The sequence below is a fragment of the Parambassis ranga genome, chromosome 15 (genome assembly GCF_900634625.1).
Source record: "Parambassis ranga chromosome 15, fParRan2.1, whole genome shotgun sequence".
In the NCBI taxonomy this organism is placed as follows: domain Eukaryota; kingdom Metazoa; phylum Chordata; class Actinopteri; family Ambassidae; genus Parambassis; species Parambassis ranga.
In genome coordinates, this window is record NC_041035.1 from 10,944,228 (window position 1) to 10,968,182 (window position 23,955).

At 43.8% G+C, this 23,955-nt stretch overlaps 2 protein-coding genes across 3 annotated transcripts in view; one reads left to right on the top strand and one right to left on the bottom strand.

Moving 5' to 3' along the window:
• Positions 1-12,975, top strand: part of LOC114446964 (RAC-gamma serine/threonine-protein kinase) — a 39,200-nt gene extending 26,225 nt beyond the window's left edge. For both annotated transcript variants that reach the window (XM_028422885.1, XM_028422886.1), the window contains 6 exons: positions 1,386-1,508; positions 2,130-2,258; positions 6,838-7,052; positions 7,182-7,269; positions 7,854-7,956; positions 8,515-12,975. In XM_028422885.1, coding sequence (XP_028278686.1) covers positions 1,386-1,508; positions 2,130-2,258; positions 6,838-7,052; positions 7,182-7,269; positions 7,854-7,956; positions 8,515-8,600 — 744 coding nt within the window. In that variant the 3' untranslated portion in view covers positions 8,601-12,975. The remainder of the gene's footprint in view (positions 1-1,385; positions 1,509-2,129; positions 2,259-6,837; positions 7,053-7,181; positions 7,270-7,853; positions 7,957-8,514) is intronic.
• Positions 12,976-13,310: 335 nt separating this feature from the next.
• LOC114446965 (serologically defined colon cancer antigen 8 homolog) overlaps positions 13,311-23,955 on the bottom strand; it is a 34,158-nt gene continuing 23,513 nt past the window's right edge. Inside the window, 2 exon segments of the mRNA XM_028422887.1 lie at positions 13,311-13,533; positions 13,813-13,939. Coding sequence (XP_028278688.1) covers positions 13,495-13,533; positions 13,813-13,939 — 166 coding nt within the window. The 3' untranslated portion in view covers positions 13,311-13,494.

Here is a 23,955-nt window from a genome sequence, read left to right on the forward strand (position 1 = left end):
CCTCTCACTTGCCTCCTCGTCTCGCTATTCTGTTCCATCCATCTCCTGCTACCGTCTATTTATGAACACACCTATGGGGCAGATACAGCCAGAATGACAGTCGGAGACGAAATGAGTTTGGATTCCCCCACTTTTCTATTTCTCAGATTTTTAATCGGTCCGTTTTTGCAATCTTGGTTCATTCCCTTAGTGTAACTGTCACCTGCTCCCCTCCCAGTTTGTTAGGCAGTTCAGCCAGCGCCAGGCCTGAGCAAACACACACGCACACACGCACACTTAGACAAATACACACAGCAAATTTTTACCTCAACGGACGAATTGCAACCACACATTCCACACAAACACACACACACAACCCCATTACAGACCTGCCACAGCCACAGCTGCCAGTACACTGATGAAGGCCCACCTGTCGTGTACCCCCTCTCACCGCACCCACACTAACACACACACACACACACACACACACTATTTGAGCAAGGTGGTCTATGAGCATCACTCCAGTGGCCATATGAAAACCTCCCTGAACAATTAATAGGGAGATGTGTGCCCCTTGGCCTCATGGGTAATTTGTACGACTTGACTGGTGCAGCGCAGCAGGCTGGTGTCATTTTGGTGCCACATGTGTAGCCGTGTGACAGTGACAACTTGACAACTGACAGCGAGGGAGAATGCTGGAGCGAGAGGAAGGGAATGTGAGGTGAGCGATTAAAAAGCAAAACGAAGGAGAGAAATGGGAGGTCAGGCCACCTGGGAGAAAACAAGTTGTGTACTCTTTAAAGTATGACAATGAGATTCCTGCCAAAAAGCAGAGGGGTGGATGTGAGAATGGAATAAATGAAGACGGAGGCTCAGGGGGCAAGGCCAGTTAGGCCACTAATGAGTGCTGCACTGGAGGCAGTTGGGGCGGGGGGGCAGTGTTGGCTGCAGCGGCAGCGGCGCTCGGCCTGTCTTTAACTAGACTGGTGTATTGATTAAACCCTTGATTTGGCCCCCATCGCTGAGCTCCATGCCAGTGCCGTGCCAACCTAGCCCAGAGGGTAACGCAGTAGAGGTGTGTGTGTGTGTGTGTATGCGAGGGGGGGTGGCTGCTGCTAGATGAGGCGCCAGCTGCCTAGCGCCTCCACATGCCCTCCTCCGAGACGTCCCCCCCTACTCCACATGCACCCCTCACACACACACAGCCCCCCGCTCGCCCTCCCCTCCGCTATCTATCATCTCAATATGGTGCGGGCAGCCAGTTTGTGTTGTGCTAATTTCCTCCAATAAATCAGTAATTATTGCTGTGCCGTCCCTGCTGTCTCTCCCCACTCTCTCTCACTCTGTATCTCCCCCGCCCTCTCTCTCCCTCTCTTCCTCACTCGTACTCCCTCCTTTTCCCGCAGCTGTTTTTCCATTTGTCCAGAGAGCGGGTGTTCTCAGAGGAGCGCACGCGCTTCTACGGCGCTGAGATTGTCTCCGCTCTCGACTACCTGCATTCCGCCAAGATTGTGTACCGGGACCTCAAGGTAAACAGAAGCAGAGAGGGAAGGCAGGCTGGGGGGCATGGATGAGAGCGATCAGATATCTGAGGGAAAACTTCTTTTGTTTTCTTGCCCCCCCACCTCTTCTGTTTCCTTAGTTTTTGTTTTTTTTATCTAGGATGAGACAAGTGGCTCAGGATGAGTAGTAATTAAAGAGAGGGACAGGGAGAAGCTCACACAGACATAAAGCAGCAGAACATTGCAGGAGGTGGGGGGGGGTACTGATGCCACAGAGGTAGAGAGGTAGATGGCTCTGTCTGAGTGCCTGCCTGGCAGCCTTGGCCCCAGCCCTGCTTCACAGCAGCCAAGAAAACAGAAAGGAGAAAACGCAGACAGAGTGAGAAAAACACTTCAGCCATTAAAATTAAAAGGTTGAGTGGCTCCACTACATGCCTGAAGTTTATTTCCCTCCTCTGTGTGGGGTTTGTGTATCCTGAGTGTGTGCACTGCCACTGTGAGGGGTAATACGATGGGTTTTCTTATCTGTCTGCCTCTGCTCTCCCCTTCAGAATGCTAAAACTTCATAGTGTACAAAACACTTTTGTCAGTTATGTATTGTATTGATTTCTGTCATGAAGAATAAGAGTATTTTCTCCCCCCTTCCAGTTAGAAAACCTGATGCTGGATAAAGATGGCCATATCAAGATCACTGATTTTGGGCTCTGCAAGGAGGGCATCACAGATACTGCTACCATGAAGACCTTCTGTGGCACGCCAGAGTACCTCGCCCCAGAGGTAATCACTCCTTCATGTTTAACATAATCAATGACAAAAACCTTCATCTGAACCTGACCCTCAAACATTAACACAGTAAAAAAACAGTAGTGACTGAAGTAAAAGACACAAACGAGTAACCACAGTAACAGTAACACAAAGCCACAAACTGATCAATCACCCCTCATAAGAAGAGATGATATCAATCTTTGTGTTTTGACAAATAACAGATCTCAGTGTCTGTATGCTGCATTCTGTAAACTGAGCAGATTGACTGAGGCCTTGTACATAAAAGCATCTGTGGCATCCACAGGCGGCCTATCCATTAGGCAGCAATTTGCACCGCTCAGGGTTCCACCAGGATGGCCCCTGTGAACTGTGGGACTCATGTTGCCCACTGCACAGTGCCAGTTTATGTAACAACGGCCCGGACTGATTAGCTTAACTACCAGGATTATTACTAATCTTTGATAAATGGGTGTACACTGAGTAGTTACTTGAACAACTTGCATCACTCACACACTAAAAGTGACCATTAAGTGACTTTTTCACAGTCCCTTTACCTGTAATACACTGTGTTTTCGAAGTATGTTTAATGTACGTATATATATTTGCATTTGTGGATTTCACAGGCAAACATTTCCATAGCATCAGGGTTAACAGGAAATATGCAGTTTAGGAGTGTAAATGAGGGTGTTAAAAGGGCACAGCACAGTGCTCACTCACACACACACATCTATGGTCTTGTAATAGTTTTGCAAGCCATCCGCTGTCCAGTCATCAGCGCTGCCTCACTCGAAGGCCAGCAGATCAACTGGCGAGAGGGTGGCAGGACTGTGGGTGGTGGAGACAGAGTGATGGAGATGTGGAGATGAAGGCAGGAGGGGAGAGGCAGAGTGTATATCCCACTCAAAAAAGTATGGAGGACAATTTGGCGCAGCATTTTGTGCTTTTTTTTTAGAGTCCCTTCCTTTGCGTGCCAAAAGCTGATTGGAGGCTGTTGGTTATTTTTCACAGGATGTGCGTCTGTGTGCATTTGTGTGTGTGTGTGTGTGTGCGTGCATGCATGTGTGCTGTATGTGTGTGTGATTGCAGTAGAAAGTGCGGGCTAGAGCGAGGCAGATGGCGGCAGATGGGCGAGGTTGGAGGAAGGTGCTCGGAAAAAACCTGGAAATCTACACCACCGCCGCCGCCACTCGCCCGCCCGCACGCTCTGCTCGCCCGCCCGCGTGTAAAAATAACACAGTTTGCTCGGAGCCAAGTTACAGAGATGCAAAGTAGCCGGGATTAAAAAGAGAAAGGGGGGTATGAGGGGGGGTTGAAGATAGAGGAAGATAAGAAGGGAGAGAAAATATTTCAGGGTTACAGGAGTGAAATTCAGACAGTTCCTGTGTTTGCCGTCAGTGAAAAGGGCAGATGAGAAGTGAATAAGGAGCGCTTGTGTCTGATGTGTGCCTGAAGGAACACACACATACAGACACATACACTGATACCTCAGCAACACAAAGAGGAGAATAATTTCTCAGCTGAACTTGTAAAGCATTGGATTGAAGTGTTATTTGTTTTAAGGATAGCTGAAAAGATTAATGTGGGATTAATGAACAACAAGCAGTGTAAGGGTCCTGTAGAGGGATGGAACAAGATCAGAGAAAACACATGGAGACTGTTTTTTCTCTGTTTGACTGTGACTGTTTAGTGTTGAAGGGGATTGATTTGGGCTTTTTTCTATATGATATGTGTTTTTATATTGTTTGTATGCTCTATATGATGAGCACTGTAACCGTCATTTCATGGTATATTAGCACATGTTTTGGGGGACAGAGGGGTTTCTGTTTCACACCAACAATATGGGATTGTATGCTCATAGGATATGAGGTGTGTGTGTTTGTGTTCCCTGCTGGCTTTCTGGGCTGGTACAGCCACAGGCTGTGTGTGCCTGGCCCGTCCCGTCCATTCCTGTCCTGGCTGCCAAAGCCCTCGTCCTGCGAACAGCAGCTAGCTGCCACATGGCTGCTCTTACAGGGACTAGGGCAGGACAAGACCTTATCCCATACTGCTGCTTTTAATCAGATAGCCTCCTCCTCCTCCTCCTCCTCCTCCTCCTCTCTCTCTCTTGTTACTTCTGTTTTGTCCTATTTATTTGCCCTGTCTTTTTCTAAATTATACAGCTATTACCACACAAATTGTACACACACACTCACTATGCATGCACACGTACATATGCACGCGCACACACACACACACACTCCAATGCCTCCATGCCTAAGGCTGTGGGGCAGCATTCTGGCTCTGTGTGGATTAATCTGCTCCCTGCCTGCAACCGAGCTGCCACCACTTTCTTTGGTCCCAGGACACACACACTCACACGCACACACGTTCTGTAACACACTTTTACCTGCACATACATATACATGCCCAACTGGACAGCTTGATTTGTGTACATTTCTGTACCCTTTTTATACAAAGATTTAACACAGCTCTGTAGATCAGCGGTGAAATGAGCCTTGTAAGCTGCTCTGAATTTCATAAAGCACACACAGTGCAAGAGTGTTTGTGTGTATGTGTGTGTGTGTCACTTCTCAAGCTGCAGGGACTGAAACAACACCAAACATCTCCTAGTTTGCCTCATTTTCAAAACTTTATGAATTTGATGAGGACGGATAAATATTCCATCTGCTGTGTGTGTCTGACAGTCTCCCAGCAGTATAAGCCAGTGTTATCCCTCCAGCCGTACCAGTCAATAGTATATCTGGAGCTGGCGGCGTGCTTCATTCCCTTAGCTCTTTCTCTGCAGCTGCCAACTGGGTGACCAGCTTAATTCTTGCGCAGACACACACATTCACACATAAAATAGCTGCAATATAACTCTCTTATTCACTTCCACGTACCGCGCACGTTGACTCGCACACACACCGAAGCTGACGCCTGCATCATTAGCAGTTTAGTGTCAAGTGTGTGAGCTCAGTCAATTAATGACCAGCTTTTCTGTGGCATTGAGCTGCTGTGGAAACTCGCACGCAGCTGTTTGGTATGTTTTCTCGCCTGGCGCATGATGATGACATTTAACATGATTTTGTGTTGGGGAACCTTATCTGAACCTGGCACTGCTGCCAAGTAAAGAGAATAAGCCTGTTTTCTGCCTACCTCTGCAGCCTTCATCACAAAGCAGAGACTTTAAATCACAGCAACCCTCTGCTGCTTTTAAGATGCAGGATTTCTGATCCACAACTTCAAGATAACACTGAATAGTTTTTGATTATGATATTGCTTTTATGATATGTAGAGTACTACACAGAGCAATTCCATACATGTGAATATTAATCTATAAACAAATGACAGCTTTTGATTTTATTTATAACATAATACATTTCTCTCCATACTATTAAAAGTTAAAGTATTAGTTTTCAGTTTGCACTGAAGTGTTTTCACAGTTTGTCAGTCGGCAGTTTGCATGAATAAGTCTCTGTTCTCAGCTATTTATGTATTTATGACACCTGTCCTCTCTGCATCTGCCACACAGCTCCTGCTAATGGCTGCTCGTGGTTCAGCATGCTGTATATATTTTTAAATCTTACAATGTTATGACATTGACTGCGTAATTGTATCATGTAATTTAGAATAGTCGCGGTACAAACAGATTTATGTGTGTGAGTGTGTTTGCACTTGCTTTAGTGTGTTAGTGTGTGCTCACGTCCAGCCCGACTGGTCCATTATTAACAGTGAGTGAGATGTTATTATTATTATTGGCAAGATGTACAACATATGTTGTTCTGGCTGCTCTCCAGCTCTGTCTGTCAGTCAGTCAGTCAGTCAGTCAGTCACACACACACTCGCGCACACACGTCTTAATAAGCTTATTATGTTAATGAGATCCTCAGCAGCACCTGAACTACCTCTCTTTATTCGTCTGCCTCCCTCCTCTTCCTTCTCTTCCTCTCTTCCAGAGGTGAGCAAACGGGCACACGAGAGGATGAAAGAGAGGGAGCGAGTCAGGGATGGCATGATTAGAGGAAGTCAGGATGAGACAGGATGGAGAGGACAGTGCAAGGAGAGCAATAGGAAGGCAGCCCAGACGTAAGACTTTGATACAGAAGCCTCTCCGCACAGCACATCTTTCCTTAATACACACAACACAGCCGCTGACAGGGTGGGACCTGTGCTCCCAGCCTGGATGTTGGACTGGCCCTGACTCCTGCCTTTTCTGTCCAGGGACATTCCTGTCTGTCCCTGCCAGGAGAGGCTCAGTGTGCCAGGCAGAGCTGGCAGCAGCGGGGGGAGGGGGGTGGGGGAGCATCTGATTGCACACTGACTCCCTTACAGTAGCAGGGATCTCTGAAGACCTGCCATCCCATGATGTTTGCCTCTGTATGTGTACATCAGGAGAGGCTACTATTTACATTCCTAGCCCTTGTTTTCTGTACAGCCACTTCTGCTCGTCTCATACTTTTCCTGTTTTATTCATCCCTCCAGCATGACAGGTGACGGCTGTCCTTTGCTCGTCTGTCTCTTTACTGAGTGCCTTGGGCAGTCAGTATTTATCTAATAAAATAAAAGCATATGTCCAATAAAACTAATGGCCCCATCTTTTCCCCCTTCTCAGGTCCTGGAGGACAATGACTACGGTCGAGCGGTGGACTGGTGGGGTTTGGGTGTAGTGACATATGAAATGATGTGCGGCCGACTGCCGTTCTACAACCAGGACCACGAGAAGCTGTTTGAGCTAATCCTCATGGAGGACATCAAGTTCCCTCGCACATTGTCAGCTGACGCCAAGTCCCTTCTGTCCGGCCTGCTCATCAAAGACCCAAACAAACGGTTTGTGGCCGAATGGTGTGTGTGTGTGTGTGTGGAAAAAGTGAGGAGCAGGAAATGTTACAAATCCTCCACAACTGATCACTCTCTAGATAACATGTTGGTTAAACTGATTCCTCTCCTCTCCTTTAGGCTTGGGGGCGGACCAGATGATGCAAAAGAAATAATGAGACACAGTTTCTTCTCTGGTGTCGACTGGCAGGATGTGTATGATAAAAAGGTATGTGCTACCCTTTTCTACTGTTTAGAAAAATCATAAGGAGGTGGCGGTAAATAAGAAGTTATGTACATAATATGGAACATAAGACATCTGGAAGTTTAATAAAGCAGCACAGTGCATTACAGAGAGGTGGGACTGTATCCTGAGAGCCTGTGTATGTGCTTCCTTGTATAACACCAGCGAGTCAGGTCCTTTGTGGTAACACCTACTGCAGGATACACAGGTGATGAGCATCTAATTTGACTCAGATTTTGCCTTCCTGGATCACTCTGTCACTTCTCTTCTCCATATTTTTTTCCTTTGCTAACAGTTCCTTTCTTTCATCTTTTCTCACCTATCCTCACCCCTTCTCCTGCCCTCCCCTATTTTTCCTTTCCCCTTGTTTCCTCTTCTGAAACTAGCTGCTCTTTCAAGCATTTCATATCTGCAGGATGCAACTTAACTGATAATAAAGAGAAGCCTCCAAACCTACAGACCTGCTCACTTTTTTGTGACATGGATAGTTTAATGCCTTTCAAACAGCAGTAGCCATTGTTAAATGCTGGTGTACAAACTAATCTGATCTGTTCACCTCTCTGCTCTAGCTCGTCCCTCCATTCAAGCCTCAGGTGACGTCAGAGACAGACACCAGATACTTTGACGAGGAGTTCACAGCTCAGACCATCACAATCACTCCGCCAGAGAAATGTCAGTGTCCTTTCTCTCACACATATGTGCACAAATATGAACAGCTGATAAATATTACGTTTTTTACTTTCATTCATAACTGTAGTTTTTTAGAAGTCTGTTAAGTCAGGCCCTCCAGGATTTCACAATGTTGCAATCACCTCTATTAACGCCAGTTCAACCATTCCCCGTGAATTCTGCACATCCTTGCAATTTTAACCAATCACGATCAATTGCAACTGCAGTTTTTTTGACAATGCTGCTGTAAAATCAGGCATTTCAGGCCGCAACAATCTCAAAACAGGCCCCAGATCCTGGAGGGACTATCAAGTGTGTCTGTATTAGCCCTCTGGCCTTGTGCAGCTCTTTTCAGATAAAGATACCACTTTCACAGTGTTCAGTGCTGAATTATGCATGAGTGGAACCGACGTGTCAGTGTGAGGTTCCACTTGTTATGTAGGTCACACATGTCAGCCAGCAGTAGATCAGTACATCAGGAACACACCACTTAATTGAACTAAAAGTAGATGTATGTATGTGAAAAAATAATGTTATTCATCATTATTTTTCTGTCCTCAGTCGATGAGGATGGGATGGATTGTCTGGACAACGAGAGACGACCGCACTTCCCACAGTTCTCGTACTCTGCCAGTGGCCGGGAATGAACTGTCCATCACAGTGACATCATCACAGCTGGTCGCTGAGGTCATCAGTGTGGGACTGACCCAGAATGACCCCAACTTGAAGGATTTTACCCTTCTCCTCCTCCTCCTCTTCATCTTCTCTTTTTTACCTCTCCAGTCTGCTTCTCTCTTTTTTTGTGAATCCTGTGTTCACAAGAATTCAAAATTACTGTCTAATCCTGCACTGCAACCCCAGGTGATCCAAACCGTGACGTGATCAGTTGCTATGTAATGACCCTTTAATGACAGGAACGTCTCCGGCGCCCTGCTGTGCTTTGAGTGTCAGTCAGGCAGTCTTTAAAGAAAAAAAAAATCGGATAAAGTTAGACAACAGCTGATGCACTTTTTTATGTGTATCTGATGGAGATACAGCGTTTGAAATCATTTCAACCCAAACTGCCATTTCCAGTTGTATCTCAGGCTTTTGCAGACAGACAGACACATTCAGGTCTGATTTAAAATCCTCAGTTGAACAACTATGAGATTGAATCAGGAAGTAGTTGTCAGTTATCAGTGAGCAGAATCTTACACACCTCATGTTGTCGAGCAGGATTTCACTCAGGTTTTGCTCAATGCAAGTCATTACCATCGTTGCTGCTATTTCAACTACAACTACCACAGGTACTTACTCCTACTATTATACTACTACTACTGCTACTACTCCTGAAATCCGGTGCTACCGTACTAGCCTAATGCTGCTGATCACTATACAGGTGCCAGCAAGACATCAAACACCTGTATTAACATCTATGCTCATAAGCTGGAACAGCTGCTATGCCCAACGTACAACTATTCCACATCAAGCCTGTAGATGAAGATTATAACAGCAGGTCTGTGTGAGTGTTTGTGCGAAAAATTTTGTGTTCAAGAATGCACTTCAAAGCACAGCAGGTCAAAAGGATGAAGCTCCTCGATTATGAGCTTTACTACATTACCCATAATGCAGTGCAAAGTGGTCAAATATACCTGTTACAGCAGAGGTGAAAATGAGAGAAAAACAACTGGTTTGAATGTTTCCCCCTCCAAAAAAAGAGAATTTTTATTTATTTTCAACTTCAATACCAGTTCCTCTGGGTTTAAATCTTTCCCAAAAGGGAAACCGAAACGGTACTTTGTTTCGATGACGGAAAGCTTTACTGTGACATATTGTTATTGTAGCTTTGGGGATCCACATGGCTGTACCTCTCTGTGTTTGTGCAGGAGGGAGAAACGGACTGAAAAGTCCTGGGTGGCAAAGAAAGAGAGTACAGGTGAAAATCTCCAAGAATGATATGACATGAAATATTTATAATGTGATAATTTATGACATATTGATTGATAGTGAGATGACAGCCGATCCTGTTTCCGGCGAGTTTCTTACAAAGGATTTAAAAACTAAAATTGTCTGTGAGGAGGTATACATCAACAGTTATGGGTTTACAAGAATCACAGCAATGGCTATAATATATATGTTCTATTTATTGTTCTACTCATCGGTTTTATATTTAACTTTTTCTATTGTTATTACATTATTCTAGAAAAAAATATATTGTTATTTCTTAGGGCTGAGAGGAAAAAAAAATTGCACCTCAAGAAACAAAAATGGCTGAAGAATGTAGGAGGGAAAGCAGATAGCCTTCCTGCTCCATTTGTTTATTTAAATTATGTTTTTTGTGCTGTTTTGTGACCAAAATGTGACAGATGAGACCTGACAGGACACGTTAAAGACTGTCCGGGTTGTTGACTCAAATGTTCGTCACATTTAATCTGACCACAGGTGTGTGTGTGTGTGAGAGAGTTAGCGATGGCTGAGGCAGAGTGCAGAGAGAAAGACAAACAGGAAGTTGAGCAAAAAAAGTGCAGCGCAGAAGGCAGAATGGAAGGAAAGAAGAGGTATTAAACTGTAAGTGCTGTTGTTTACTGTAAGTATGTAGAGAAGAGAGGCAAAAGATGAGAAATGTGTGGGTGTGTTAAAGTGACAGTTCACCATAAAACTTAAATATTCATCGTATACATTCCTTTTCCAGAAATCACGACCCAGTTACTCAACAACAATTCACAGACCTTGTTTGAAGCCAATTTGTTTTTTTTTACAACTTACATAAAGACAGTCTTTATGGGTATGTAGCTCTGCAGGTTGATTTTATGGTGAACTATCCCTTTAAGTCAGTCAGTGTTCACCTGTCAGTTCTTTGGATGTTTAAATGAAAAGAGAGGGAATGAGCAGAGTCTCTCTGCGACCACTAAACCCTCCCTACTGTCTTTAACGTGCCGCTGTCATCTCTCGGGCCTGGTCTTCGTTTGCAGTCGTTGCATCATCATGTCTTCCAGTTTGACCAACAACATTTAAAATCCCCTCAATTTTCTGTCTTTAAACGCAGTTTAACAAGTCAAACAGCTCGACATCCAGCATTTCATGGGCGAAAAGAAACCACTTGGTGTGAGGTAATATTTATTTTTACAAATCTGTACTTTATAAACCATTGTATGGAAGACATCACCTCCAGTATCTGAGTACCAGGGGATGTGCTCTCATTAGGCATAAACAAATGCATTCCACTATATTTATTTGAATGTTTTTCTTATCATTATTGATGGATAACTTGAATTTATTTTCTATTTATTTTGTTGTCTTCTGTTTTGCAGTTTAGCAGTATGGGGTGTAGTCGTGTTTGTTCGTATAAAATAAATGTCTCCTTTTCCTTCCCTTAAAGAAATCTTATAAGAGACCTAACATGTTTTTTCCGCTGCTCTTAAGTCCTTATGCTTTACTGTCGCACATCCATTAAACTGCTACTAGCTAGCGAGCAAAGGCGCTTTAAGGCAGAAAGTATAAAAGGACGGCGCTGGCCTGCATGCTGTAGTCCTCTGTCTGCACTACCAGTCCTGAGTCAAAGTTGCACTCAGAACTCTTATGAAAAATAATTCTCTGTGATCGATTGAGCCTGCCTGGCAGCAGCCGAATAGCTGGCACCCTCAGCAGGCTCGAGCGAACGTTCCCAAAGTATTTGGAAGGATTTCAGCTTTGATTTGACCCAGGTCTGTGAGCGACTGAGGAGTTCTAGCTGTATGTACATGCTTAACGCCAAAATCATTAGAAACCAGAGTTCAGAAAATTCTGCTTTGTAGCTTTGGCCACAGCACTTTTCTCTCCCATCGCTTTTTTATATGATTCAGAGGAATCTGATTCAGCCCTGCTTTAAAGGAAGATTTTTAGCTTTTTTATGTTTTTAAGAAAATGAGGATTTTTAAAGCACATCAACTCTTCATGTACCACCGCTAGCTTCGATGTTACTCTGATGTCTAGAGTTGGCAAGACCTGGACGAAGTGTCCCACATGCAGAGTCAGAGCTGTCCCTGCTGTGAATCAGGATCAGTGGGAATTTTTAGAATATCGTTTAGTAAATGAATCGCTGCACTGATGTCTGATTTCTCCTCTGATTTAAAAAAAACTTCTCCCTCCAGTGAGCCTCCAACTCTCCTTCAGTCCTTGACAGATTTTAGTGTCAGATCATGAAAACAAAATATTTTCCTCCATCTATTTAAAGTGGACAAGCTTAGTAACCCTCCTCATCAGTGTGGGTTTTTCCTTAAAGACGGTGAACCTGTTGTGGACACGTGTCAGAGGTTCCTAAACTGGATCCTCACAGCTTTACTGGTGCCCTCAACACACTGAACAGTGTGAGCTGACTGTCAGCGTTCACTCTTAAAGCGGCTGCTGTTTGTACTGTACATCTATCACACAACAGATCCCACTCCAGTAGTGTTTCAGAAATATGTAAAATTCTTTCAAAGACCTCAGCTGCTCTGTATTGATCTCGTCTGTTATTAATGAACTGACGACATCAGCCAAAAAAATCACACACACTGCGCTCCGCCTGGCGTTAAATGCAGATAACAAACAGCTCAAGTGTTTGGAAGGATTTCTGAAGGTATTTGACCTCATGTCTGCAGCAGATTCCCTCCCCTCTCCTCTCTCTCTGGTACTAGTCTACTATCATCATGATTATTAACATAAGCATGAGATGTATTCATTTATAAACAGCAAACAAAAACAGCAAACATGTACAAAGAATAACGGAGTTTTGATGCCATGTCCGTCTACTGTAGCTTTACAGTTGTGTGACGTCTGTGGACAGCTTCCAGCTGTGCACGGAGTGGGCTGTGTTTCCCTGACGCACTGTAACACTGAGGTCAGTGCTGCTCTGTGGCGAGCAGACCGTGTTGACTCTGGGACAGTGTCAGGAAACTCAGAGTTTGACGGAAAAGCAGATCAAACAGCCTTTTTCTGTCCTTCATGCTGTCAGGATGCAGTGCTGCTGGCCAGTGAGGCCGCCAGGATGTGAAAACAACAAATTACCATCAACATGAAGCTGTTTTTTTACACTGTACATCCTTAGTATTTTTACACATAAAAATGTATATGATAGGGATGCACATTATTTTCCTTCTTACAGACAGCTTCAATAAAGCACTATGTCAATCTGCAGCCACGTGTCAAGTCTTTGTGCCAGACGACAGATCAACTAAAACCCAACTGATACCGATGAGAGTATGTGCCTGTGTGTGTCTTGTGGTGTCCAACTAACATGTTAAGAGGAAAAATCGTTTTGCATCAATTCGGCTTTTCAAAAAGCTTTTTATTTATTAAATTAATAATTGAATAAAAAAAAACATCAGTCACACTACTGACTCATCTAAGGTTCAAAATTCAAATGACAAAAATGTAACCAGGTAACAAATCCACAGGTGTTATACAAAGCACTTTGTCAAAACAGGTATACTTTTTTCATGTAGCACCACTGATTTAAAAAAAAAAACATAAATACCTGTTTGTGTTAAGTTTATCAAACAGTGGAAACATCCAGATCCAAAGAGTGAGGAGGAAACAGGACACTCACGTAGACACAGAGTCTATTTGTCTTGTGTTTGGTAGCTAGAAAGAAAAACACACATCATTCATTGGAAACTGCATCTGAGTAACACACACACACACACCCTCTGATGATGAATCACAGCAGAACAGACAACATGTTTTTCAGCAGATCCTAGGTCCAGACAGAACCATTAATCATGAGAAGACAAATGTCTCCGTACTGATTTTATTTAAGTAAACACAGACTATAATGCAAATTGAAAGGAAAGACACGACCACAGTTCATTAAGTAACAGTGCAGAGTGACTCACAAACACTCGCTCCTCTGTGTGTTTGTACCTTGATGCGGAGGTTCTGCATCTCCTCGCTGAGTGTGTTTCTCTCCTGCATCAGCTGGTTCTGTTTGGCCAGCAGCTCACACACCTGCTGGGCGCTGCTCTGACAGTGACGGTCCAACTGCTGCAGCCTGCAACACACACACACACACACACAAAATATTGACTGAACGTAAGTGAGAAAAACCCAATGTTGTAAATATTGAAAGAGCTGGATTGAGCTTTTAATATTACTGGACTTTATGTTGATCAAACAATCGGCCCTGTTTCCAGGGATATGACGACAGCTGAGGAGTGAGAGGATTAAATCGGCCTGTTGTGACTGACCCTTGTTATTCTCCTGAAAGACTCAACAGTTGCAACAAGTAGCCCCCTGTCAAAAATATTGTGTAAATAATCCAGCACCTCTCATGCACTATAATGCTGGGGATTTTTGTCTTTGTCCTACAATTATTAAACTGAAATCACCAGCTGGAAGCAGAAGTGACGCACACTGCAGCACCGTGAGAAGTTACTGTCTGAAAGTCGCACACCATGAGAACTGAGCGGATTGTGATGCCATGCAGATACACACACGTGTGTCACAGCTGCACATCAGTAACTGCACCTTATTTTTGTCAAATCACTCAATGTTACATCATCAAACTGTCCTCCTGTTGTCTGAGGAAGCTGCTGGAGTGTGTGAATGTGCCGTTATCAAGTTTGAATCATTACCACGACATCCCAATTAGTGCGTTCCCTCTGACACAGCCGCTTCTGCAGACAATAGCCTCTTTCAGTGCACACTAGGATTAGAGTGTGTGTGTGAGTGTGTGTTCCAGCTGGGGTATGGGGGTAAGGGTGTGTGAATGCTATGTGTGTTGCTGGCTGTGTGTTTGGAGATGGTGGGATGAATGTCTGTTAAGATGTTTCCCACCAGCAGCCCATTATTTCACCCATTCATCCGTCCATTCAGCTCTTCAACTGCAGCGGTGAACTCATTCACACACAGCCTCACACACACACACACACACACACACACACACACACACACACACTTCCTGATAATGAGACACAAGTCTCAGCACTGGACATTTGCATATTGAACCAGCATCCAGAGTTATTCATATTTCTGTCTCTCACACAGAGCAGTGGAGAAACTTCATACAACCAAGCACGTCTAATAAAGAGGCAGACATGAAGGTGCTTTACTTAAGTGTTTCATAATTATACATTAGTACTACATTTTAGAAGGAAACATTGAAAGTTTAACTGCATCTATTTAAACTAATCAGTGTGCTACAAAAGTTAAAGACTGACTAAGAACAAACAATGCAATAAAATTGACAAAAGACTTGTAACGCATACAAACAATAGTCGAGAGATGGCTGGTTGAAGCTAAGAAAAAAAAAATCCTGCTTGGCTACAAAAAGCTTAAAACACCATGAGTTTATGGATTCAAGAGTGATCACTTTTCACTTTTTCCATCACCGTCAACAGGTTCAGAAGGTGGACACGTAGAGAGATGTGTGGGATACAGACAAGAAGACAAGAGGAGAAGGATGAAGATGCTCGGGGCAGAGAGAGAGACAGAGAGAGGTTGCTGGGGGGGGAGACAGATGCCCCTGCCCTGCTGGTCATGTTGGCAGTAGCAGGGCTGCCTGTGTGACAGAAGGGGGGGGGGTGAACATCCCAACTCTGCTACACAATCTGCTCCCTGCTACCCCCCCCCCCCCCCCCCCCCCCCCCCCCACATTGTCCTCACTCTGCCCTCTTCCACCCCTCCTCCATCATCATCATCATCAGTCCCCTCAGCTATAACCTGCCCTCCTTCTTCTCCTCCATCCTGACTGAAGGCCCACCGGGTGGTTTATCTCAGACCTGGAGGCTCCGTCCAGTCCTGCAGGCCGTGGGCGATGACTCCCCTCCCCGCCTGGCGCTCCTACAGCCGGCTGCCAAGCTGTCCTGACCAGCCACCTCCCCCTTTCACTTCTTTCTCCTCCAGTCCTCCCACACTGCCTCTCCCTCCTACGCCATCACACAGCAGCACAGCACGACACAGTGGGGCATCGCCACGTCACACAATAACACAACCACACACAGAAAGTGCCCTGCTGTGGTGAGGCGAAGACACAAGGTACAGACACAACTGATGTGATGCTCACAATGTGCAGGAGATGTCAGGGCACACACACACACACACACACAGCGGAGCTCCTAAAGGTCAGAAACGGAGCCTGTTGTTCTGGAGCTGTAAATGTTTGATGAGGGAAGTGTTGAGAATGTGTCGAGTGAGAGCCTTAAGCTCCACACTACCAAATTAATCTGAGTCACGCTGAGAAAATGCCAATCCTTATCCAATCACCTCTGATATTGATACACAAAGACACAACAAACACTTCAAAACAATCAAAGAGAATGCAGCAGCACCTCTTGGAGATATTGTGGCGATAACTTGCCTTCAGACATGTAGCAGCTTTACACTGTGAGAGCACAGATAAACGTTAAGTCACTCCGGTATTGATTCGAGTGTGAAGTTGCTTGTCTGAAGTGAAACATTACAGGAGACATCATGCCAAGGTGAACAAAACGGAAACTACCATCTCAGAAACAATTCATATCAACATGTCAGCTAGCATCTCTACAAAAAGCTGTGCAACTGGAAGATGCCTGTGTCAGTCTGGCAGTCTGTATAAAAAGGCAGACTGAAGTCCACATTTGGTTGCTGCATCAGAACACCAGAACTACAGATTAGACCTGTATGATATGTCTTTAAAAGGAATTTTACAAAATGCAGAGGAACTAACAGGAGAAAACTGGAGAGTGTACAGTGTTGTTTTGATGGAGGTAGCTGTCAATACATTTCTCTGTAAGATGGGCAGAAACATAATCAAAATTCCCCTTTAAAGCTCTCAATTAACATAATAGATCCTCTTATTACCCAAACAGTCCATAAAACTGGTTCATACTGCCGCGTCAGTGTGGAGTTGTATTGTGTAAAAAATAAATACACATATTTAAAATATTTCTGCACCTTCCTCGAAACATTTTTGAAACATTTTCAGCCTCCAGAGGAGAGTAAACTGACCCTATGAAAAAATGTAAGGAAACACAAGTTTCTATAAAGTTACTTTGTGTATAAAATTATATTATTAGGCAGCAACATCTGTTGAAAACTGTGTTAAATGCCACCAGGCTGACAGGAGGGCCGGCGGGCTGAACAGGCTGCCAGTTAATCAGTCGGTCGTGGCCTGAGATGTTTAAAGCGGCTGCAGGTTGTAAGCTTACAGTTTATGTAATGCAGTAAGTAAAAGCTTTGACCCTGGCACACATGTAATCAACCTCACACACGCACACACACACACACACACACCTCAGTTTGTCTGGCCAGAGAACCTCTGGCCTTACACAACACACACTCTCTCTAATCCACCTCGTCTCACCTTCATACCCTGCCTCGGAGGGGCGAGGGGGGGGGGGGTGTGCGTGCGTGCGTGTGTGTGGGGGAGTGTGCAAGAGTGTGTGTGTGTGTGTGTGTGTGATTAAAGTAGCGCTCCTTCCAGCAGCTAAAGCAGCAAATCCAATAACTGGCCTCTATCGACTGGCACACTCATTAATTAGGGCTTAATACGGCTTAATGCTCAGGCACTGCCCTACACTAGCCCACACATACACACACTAACCCACAAACACACACACACTGCAGGCTGGCTCGCCTCTGCCCGCTGCCTGGAACCAGTGAGAAGTGAAGGAAGCTTGGATGGATTCATGGAAAGGTCTGATGGCGAGACAGATAAATGGATGTTTGGGTGAAGAGGATCTGCAGCCAGTGAAAAACGAGTGTTGACAGGTTGTGGTGTCAGGTGAGGGACGCGCAAACAAAGCTGACGGCTGAGTGATCGGGGTTAGAGGAGGAGAGCTTTCACACTGACCTGGTGAAAGGACACCACCTGCTGGATCTCACCGTTTACTGACACACACACACACACACACACACAGCTACACACTGACTCCTCACAAAAACACCTGAAAGCGCCTCCAGTGCTGGTTGTAAGTGTGTGTTTTGCTCTCGAGCAGACATGATAAAAGCAAGTTTTGCTGGGAGGCAGTTTGCAGTAATTTCCCCTGACAGCCCAATAATCAAACCCTGCTCACAATCTGCACCTTGAACTGCCGCACTCTCTATTGACTGCTGCTACTAAGGAGATTAATTACAACACACACACGCACGCAGCTACCTCTCTGTGGTATACATCAGTCGTAGCCCACAGCTAGTGTCTAAACTCTGTTGTGTGTTTGCCTGTGTTTGCATATTTATTTACAGGTGGGAGCATATGTCCTAAAGGCATGGTCCAAAGGGAAAGTGCTAACGTCATGTTAGAGAAACAGAAAGCTCATAACAGATACAGATCTGGAAGCAGCATTCAGGTCTGTCACTCAACAGCCCCACATGAGTGTGTGCGTTCTTATTACTAAACAAATCAGCCAGTGGAGCATGTTGCTTTAAGAGAATATTTACTGCACAGTGAATAGATTATCGAAACCACCCGAAGTAAACTGAGGCCTCACTAAACAATTTGTAGTGCATTAAAAAAACACTGCAACATTAACTTCTAAAATTTATGCAGAAAAATAAAGATCTGTAATTTCAGTGGTTTTCTTGTAATGACAACCACATGCTCAAACACACAAGCAGACAAAAGGACCGAATAATCTGCTGGAAATCAAGAGATAATGGACAAATCTGACCCTGACAAGATAAACAAAGAACTTAATGTGAACACAAATACTTAACCTATATGTTTGTGTGTATAGTATGCAGGGGGCCTGGAGGGGGTTGAAGAACGCATGCAGACGGCCTCGGCTTGCCTGGTTACAACAACACTGCCAGGGGCATGAAGGCTGCAGCTGCCACACACACACAAAACCATATTTCACCCAACCCCAGGCCCACCGTCACCACCCTCACACCCCGGCGCTTGCACACAACTGCACTCAAGAATATATATGTGTGTGTGTGTGTCTGAAGGCCATGCCCCACATCCTTTCCTCCAACCTGTCATGCCAGTTGTTGCGCTCGCTAACATGCACATTTGACATGGGAACATGGTTTGGTGATGCTGCGGGTTCTGATCGGGATGAGACCGACACGCATTCCCTCACTGTTATTTGACTTTCTTTTTTTTTGTTTTTTTTTTTCCACTGCCACCTGTCATTTTCAGAAATTTCATTTACATGTACTTTACTCTGTAAACGTGCCCACAATTTCATGCGTCTGCAGAGAGTTTAGAGAAGGATCCAGCACACACAACATCAGCACCCTAAAGTCTGAATACACAAGTACAGATATTACATATACTGTATACCAAATTAGAATATTGTGACTCATTCTAGACATTTAACATTTACACTAAATGAATGCAATAATTAATATATAAAATATAAATAGGTTGGATAAAAATGTGAATAAAAATATACAGATGATTAAATAAATGTGGGGCGAAGGGCGCCTTGTTATGTTACGTCTGATCACTCTTTTAGCATGTTCTGTGTAGCAGCTTTGTGAGATGTAATGAGTTCTGTTTTCCCATTAATTACACACTCGCAGCAGCTGTTCTCCAGCAGTGAATTTACAGGTTACTAATGTTTGTTTTTTTCCAGATGTATATTTGCACTGCCACATTTAGCTTTTGTATGAACAATATCTTGTTAAAACCTCACATTAACCCGGGAATATAATGTGACACATTCTTCATTTATTTCATCATTTATCTAGCAGACACCACAGTGAGTGCTGTGCCATGCTGTGTCTGTGCAAATAGCTTAACGTGTTCGAGGTCGGCTTTTTCTTAACTCAGCTTACAATACAAATTTAGACCATAATCTTCTGATATTTAGATTTTGAATGTAATAATTCATTCTTCTTTTTTTAAAACACTAAACAGGTGACACTGATTCATGTCTTTATTACTTATAATTTTAAAACCATTTAATATAAAGCTTTAAAAAGCAGCATTCCTTCAAATCCAGTTGTGTGACATTTCTGCTACATTATATACATTTGGGTGCTGCAGCGTTTGTTCATTTTTAACAGAAAAATAAAATGAAATTTAAAACAACTTGCAGATAATGAAAAGTACACATCAAACTCGTACTGTCATCAGAGATATGTTAATACTGAACAAAGCCTATTTGCAAAGTCTTCAAATATTTATCAAAACCATGTATCAGTCGTATAATGCAAACATCCTGAAACATGTTCTACAGTGTTCAACCTAAAAGGCTGTTTCATTATCACAGCTCTAACGCAGACAGACTTCATGTCTTTATACATGTAGAATACACTGGCTTGAAACTGCATATAGATTTTTTGCTACATATTAATGTCACAAGAAGTGAATTTTAAAAACAATATAATAAAAACCAAAAATTGGCCCATGGCCCATCTTATCTTTGATCAGACGAACAATCCGCCTTTGTTTAACAGTTCTTCTGCCTCACATGATGTTAAAAAGGAAAAAAAGTAAAAGCTATTTTTTCTTTGGCAATTTTTAATACTTAAGGTTTTTAGTCAGTGTTACCAGATATATGTTCATGTCACAGAGCTGTAAAGAGGACTGGATGAGCACAGAAGTTCATTCCATCGCTGTGCAGAGGTGTCGTGCTGCTGCAGGCTGCTAAATCAACGATTCAATATCAAAGTGTTTGCTGCCGTGAGGCCCGCTGACACTTTGTAAGTCTTGTTTGTTTGAGTGTATGTTTTCCCAGCATTAAAGTGTTTCTGCTGATGTTACTTTTTGCATTTTTCTACAGAAGGGGCAGGTGTTTCCGCGCGAGTTCTCTCCTTGTACTTTTATGAAGTAGTGTTAGTGTCACTGACTGGGGCTCGAGATGTGACGCTTTGCACAGTTAACGCTCCAGCTTGCAAGCCTCTGGCTACAGCCCGACATCTGAGCTGCAAATCTGTGCGTCTGTGTGTGTTTGTGTGTGACAGAGCTGTAAAGCCACCGTTTGACAATGCTCTTTCAGCGGGCCGCCCTGCGGTCGCTGCCGGCTACAGAAGCCAGCTGGGCAAAAGCAGAGAGAGAAACGATGAGAAAAGCAGTGGAAGATGAAAGAGGAAGAAGGATGACTGATCAGCGCCATCCAGAGGTAAGGACACGAGCGTGTGGGAGAAATGAAAAAGATTTCACAGTGATCAAATATTAAACACATCCATCATTTTAAAAATTCTTCATGTTTGGACAGAACACTGAGGAAATATTTGGTACAGTCACATTTAAAGCCGTCACAATGCTGCAACTGCTGAAAACTTGATGGTGAAGGAGCTGCTGTTATGTAAAAAACAAAAAATACATTCAAAAATGTGTGAAGAGAAAGCTGTATATGTAATGAGTAAAATGCATTTGTGAAAATGTACTGCAATGAGGTGACAGCAGTGATGTTAATATTAGCAGTCTGTGGAACATGAATATGAAGCATAACGATATGTGTAAGTGTGTAAACGCTGCACCTCGCACTGGGCCTTCTTCTTTGTCTTTATCTCCACATCCTCGCTCTTTTATCATCCCTTTTTTCTCAGTATCTCTCAGATCACACATACACACTTCCATTTGTCTCATCTGTGTGTGCGCGCAGACACAGATGAGACAAATGAAAGCTGTCCTGTTTTCTTCTGCCCAGCCTCTGCCAACTTAATTTGCAAATGAAAAGTTTTGTGAGGAGCGTCCTTTTGCTTCTGGGGCATGGCAGCACACTGTGTGTTTGGGGGTGGGGGTGGGGGTGGCTGACAGAGGGTATGTGTGTGTGCATGTAAGTGTGTGTGTGTGTGTGTGGCAGGAGCCCAGATGAAGCAGCCCTCGCCCGAGGCTCGCTGTCCGCCCGCGGTAGCAGCAAGCCTGTTCCTTCTTCCTCGGCCCGCCGCGACCATTTGTTCCATTAACCAATCTCCTGGAGCCTCTGGTAGAAACACACACACACATCCACAGGCATACATACTTCAACAACTGCTTGCACAGCTCATGCCACACATGGCCCTCCATCCTTCCTCCATCCTTTGCTTCATCCCTCCCTCCCTTCACTGCGCTCCTCCAGACGCATGCACCATCTTTCTTCATGGAGGCCATATGGCCCAGTGAAGCCTGTGGATCTACAGACACATCTGCGTATATGTTGCTACTCTCTCACACACCTATACACTCCATGTGAACACACACACAGGCCTGACAAACACACTCTGCTGTCACTATGTGTAGTTAAGTAAGTGTTGGTGTTATGCTGGCCTGTCGTGTGTATGTGCCTGTGTGTGAGTCTGTGTATGTGACCTAAGTGTGTACATGCGTAGTGATAATTGGTGAAACAGCCTGCGAACAGCTGTGGGGTGAGAAAAGGTTGCATGGTGTTTAGTACAGGAAGCAGAGGGGAGGAGGAGAAGAGAGGAGAGGAATAAAGTTGGAGCATAAGAAAGGAGCAAAGAGGAGAAGAAAGTGACAGGATGCAAAACTAAAACAGATAAAAAGTCACACTAACTTTTTTCATGCCAAAAATTAACTCTGTTTTTCCTACATTTATCCTAAAATTTAATTCATTTCTATCATAAAATTTCATTCATTTTTGTGCTGTTCTCAGTACGATCTTATATTTTTAGATATTTGTTCTGTTATGACAACAACTCTTTGACTGAACTTTTTTAAACAACTGGCATAATAATAACCAGACAAAACCAACTAATCTCTGTAATAAACTTTGAATTTATTGTAAAAAATCTTTTACTTTTTGCATCTAATAAAATAGAATCTGAGCCTTCTTATTCTTCTTTCTTATCATCTTCCCCCCATTGAGAATGTATTTCCTATCATTTTAACCTGCCATAAAAACTTACACATTTTGTTTGCATTTCCTAAAACACAAAAGCATCTAAAAATTGCATAAAAGCTCCATAAAAAATAAGGTTTCAAATGGCTTGTGAAAGAGTTAAAATGCAACAAACATTTAACGTAAATCATAACATAACATAAATTATTAATGTAAAGCATAATTTGTTGATGTAAAATTCTCATTAAAAACAATCCATTTTAATTGAACCATTTACAGTAAGTGCCTTTGCATCTCATCTCACTGATGTCCTGCTCCATCTCCTCTCCCTCCCTTCGTTTTCAACCACACAGAAAAAAGAGAAACGCAACACAGAAATAGTGAAATAAATAATTAATTGGTGCAGCAAAACATTGTGTGCTAAAACCCCTGTGTAGTTTGGCAATCAGCTTGCCCATGTAAAAATAAATCAAGCTGATTTTCCAAATGTTTTGTGCGTGGTGCGCTGTTGCCGCTCTTCGCAGCACAGATTGCAGGCCGATGGAGAGGCTGTGGGGAGGGGCGGGGCGCTGGATATTGAACCCACTTGCACCAGCTTGTTAACACGTACACCTTAACCCCCGAGCGACGCAACGGGGTGCCACCAAGCATGCAGGGCCTGCAGGGACCAGCTAACGTATATGTATATATATATATATACATACACATACACACACCCACACACACCCACACACTGCATGTTATTCAGTGCCATATGACCTAGTAGCTTATAGACAAACACAGTCACTCATATGAGACATTCCAAAGTTCAGACTTCAGTAAAGTCCTCATAAATACTGCGCGTATTCTTTGATCTCTATGATACTATCAGTACCAGAAATACAATCACGAGTACCAGCTGCAGTGTGTATCATAAATGTGAGTCATAACTCCTTGCTCATCTCTATTGCACCTCCTCACAACACATCACCTAAAAAACAAACCATAAATGCCACAACCCATCCTCACACAAACACACCTTCTGTTCAGAGCCAAGTAAAATACAAAAATGTGGTCAAGCGGCTCAACAGTCGCTCCTGAAGTGACCTCCTGTAGAACTGAACTCGAGAGATTTTTTTAAATATCAGGAGGATTCATCAACAAACTGAGTGTCAAAGCAGAAAATAAAACTCAGTAAAAGCCAAGAGTGATTATCGTGGTTCAGTTGGGAGAAGAGAGAAGTTAGGTGCCAACTTCCCAGCCAATCCACTTTTGGCAGCCAGATTCCTACTCTGCTAAACCTCCTGAGAACATGCAATAGCAACCCATACACACACAGACACACATGCGCACACACACAAAAAATACCACCATA